We start from the raw sequence: 2,923 nt of genomic DNA, 5'->3' as shown, positions 1-2,923 counted from the left end.
GGGAAAAAGCTCTTTTAGCGTGCTGGGCGCACAGGGGAGATGATCATTTGCAACACAAACAGGGGGTAGTGCAGCCTGATGTGTGCAACCCACTCGACACGGGAAACCACCACCGCTGAAGCGCCATCCGCCAACACGAAGAGCTCTCCAAGAGCATGCTGAACTCGTTCAGTCTTCTTCTCTCCGAAGAGTAGTCAGGAACAGAACGATGTGATCGCTCGGCTCCAGAGCGAAAAGCTGAATATGCGCTGCATCTGCTGCCTACTTATACTCACGCTGTGATCAGCAGCAGCTGGATGCAATAATCGCATGCCAATGTGCATTGGCTTGTTTTGTTTACACTCGAAGTAGATTGGTCCCTCTAAGCGAGATCCCAATTCGTCGGTCCTCCGACGTGACGTCGAGAGTGACCGACTGAAAGGGAAATAGTAATGCAATTAAAAAGCTTATCATGCAAAAGTCATTAGCATTAATGCCTGTTTATCAGCCTACCGGCTATAAACCATTGTTTGTACTTGTTTGTGTGAATAAATTAATGATGTTACTGGATGGAGACAACAGCAAAAATAATCTAATGAAGATTTAATATGTATTATTCAAAAAAACACACACACACACATATATATATATATATATATATAACACATTACATTTGACATTTCATTAATGTATACTATAATGCAATATTAATATAATTTTAATACATTAATTATGTTTCATTCTCTTTCTCTATAATTATTAATTAACTTTTAAAGACAATATTAACATTATATTTTTTAAATACATCATTTGTTTAGGCAACTTTACACATTACAAGCATTAATATATTTTGTGATAATATATTTATTAATACAATAATATAACATTAATTTAATATTTAATATGATATTTTATTATATAGATTAGTAATTAAAGTTTTATATAAAATATGTATACATTTGTTTTTAAATAAATATACATCAATAAAATACACAAATACAATTCTGTACAATGCATAGGCCTATACTGTATATACTATAATGTATAATGAAAAATGACAGTGCAACATTTGGAAGATTGGTAATTGGTTATTTTCTAGTAACTTAAGTGCTGTGAATAGTTAAAAACTATTTATGAAATAGAGGCCACAGTACACGTTTTTCATCTGTTTTAATCATAGTGAGAACCTGGCCAGACAGGCTTTACCCAAGAGCAGAAGGCAGGCGGTGCGAGGGGCAGCCTACATGTTCAATGCCCATCCCAACAGCCTAACCCCAATAGAGGAACGTTTCCTTGATGCCGCCGAGTATGGAAACATACCTGTGGTGCGCCGAATGCTTGAGGAGATCCCTGAGCTGGACGTTAACTGTGTGGACTACATGGGCCAGAATGCATTGCAGTTGGCGGTGGCAAACGAGCACTTAGAAGTAACAGAACTCCTGTTGAAGAAAGACAACCTGTCGCGTATTGGGGATGCACTTTTGTTGGCCATCAGCAAAGGATACACCAGGATTGTCGAGGCCATTTTGAGCCACAAAGCTTTCGCCGACTCCAAGAGACTCACAGCGAGCCCTAGTCAGGCTCCAATGCATGATGACTTTTTTGCATACGACGAAGATGGCACTCGCTTTTCTCATGATGTCACTCCAATCATTTTAGCATCTCATTGTCACGAATATGAAATCGTGCACATTCTTCTGGGAATGGGTGCTTGCATTGAGCAGCCACATGACTACTTTTGTGCCTGCAACACCTGCAATTATCATCAAAAGTATGATTCTTTCTCCCACTCCCGCTCACGTATCAATGCGTACAGGGGATTGGCCAGTCCAGCGTACCTCTCTCTGTCCAATGAGGATCCTGTGTTGGCGGCCCTGGAGCTCAGTAATGAGCTGGCTTCCTTGGCCAATATTGAAAAAGAATTTAAGGTACAGCAATTAAGTCCTAGTGGCAACCAGACCTGTTTGTCATTTAAAGGGATAGTTCACTCAAACATGAAAACCATGCGTTTTTATTACAAATTAGAAGAATGTACTGGCCATTGTTTTCCAAGTAAATAACTTGAAAGTGAGCACCAGTTCACACATTTCACATTTAGTCATACACATTTTTTTGTGTAAGCAGACTGAAATAATTATTTTAGTAGTATTTATATACTTACTACAGTTTTTCTCGATTGCTAACACACTATAACTGATTCATTTGGCCCAATTTTCTAAACCATTCATACAGTTCTCGAAACAAAGAAACGTTTCTCAAAACTTTTAACACATTTCACCTGTTTGCACACACGTTCCAATTTGCTCAGTGTTTTCTGCAAAACTCTACACAAAAACGCCATCATTTTGCACAGGTTTAACCATGTTCTCATTCAGAAAACACAAACACACAATATAATTAACTCAAGCATCAAAAAATGAACTCAAACAGTGCACATTTATCCATGTGTGACCATTCGGTAGCAAAACTGATGACACACCAGTCAGAATCTTAGGATGATAAATGATTATGAGTTTTGGAAAATGAATCCTGGTAGTGAGAGACAAAGAGGAATTGGAGGGGAAAATAAAAACGAAGGGGATGAGGTCAAATTTAATTTGTTCCTGATGAAATACAAAGCACTATAGTTGAACATGTTCTTCTGCATGGACTGACCATGAGCTCATCTACAGGGTTTCAACACTACTTACACAATACACACACAATATAATTACAGTACATAGCAGCAGTACTGCAGATGAGAGAACTTTCATTATTCTATGTACAGTAAATACTGTAGTACATGTTGTACACCCTCAAACTCATTACTGTTGAATTGATTTGTAGCCAAGTATGTACTGTATTTGTGCAGAACTGAGAGACGACTGTCTAGGGGAGGCAGAGAAGTCGTTTTTCAGAAGACTAAGAACTGCTATAACAAATAAGGATACTACCAATACTGTAA

General features: G+C 38.1%; 1 protein-coding gene across 1 annotated transcript in view; it reads left to right on the top strand.

Moving 5' to 3' along the window:
- LOC107548129 (short transient receptor potential channel 6) overlaps positions 1-2,923 on the top strand; it is a 23,670-nt gene that overhangs the window by 1,703 nt on the left and 19,044 nt on the right. Inside the window, exon 2 of the mRNA XM_016228680.1 lies at positions 1,160-1,907. Coding sequence (XP_016084166.1) covers positions 1,160-1,907 — 748 coding nt within the window. The remainder of the gene's footprint in view (positions 1-1,159; positions 1,908-2,923) is intronic.

The sequence above is a fragment of the Sinocyclocheilus grahami genome, unplaced genomic scaffold (assembly GCF_001515645.1).
Source record: "Sinocyclocheilus grahami isolate Dianchi unplaced genomic scaffold, SAMN03320097.WGS_v1.1 scaffold344.1, whole genome shotgun sequence".
In the NCBI taxonomy this organism is placed as follows: domain Eukaryota; kingdom Metazoa; phylum Chordata; class Actinopteri; order Cypriniformes; family Cyprinidae; genus Sinocyclocheilus; species Sinocyclocheilus grahami.
This window is presented reverse-complemented; position numbering and strand designations above follow the sequence as displayed.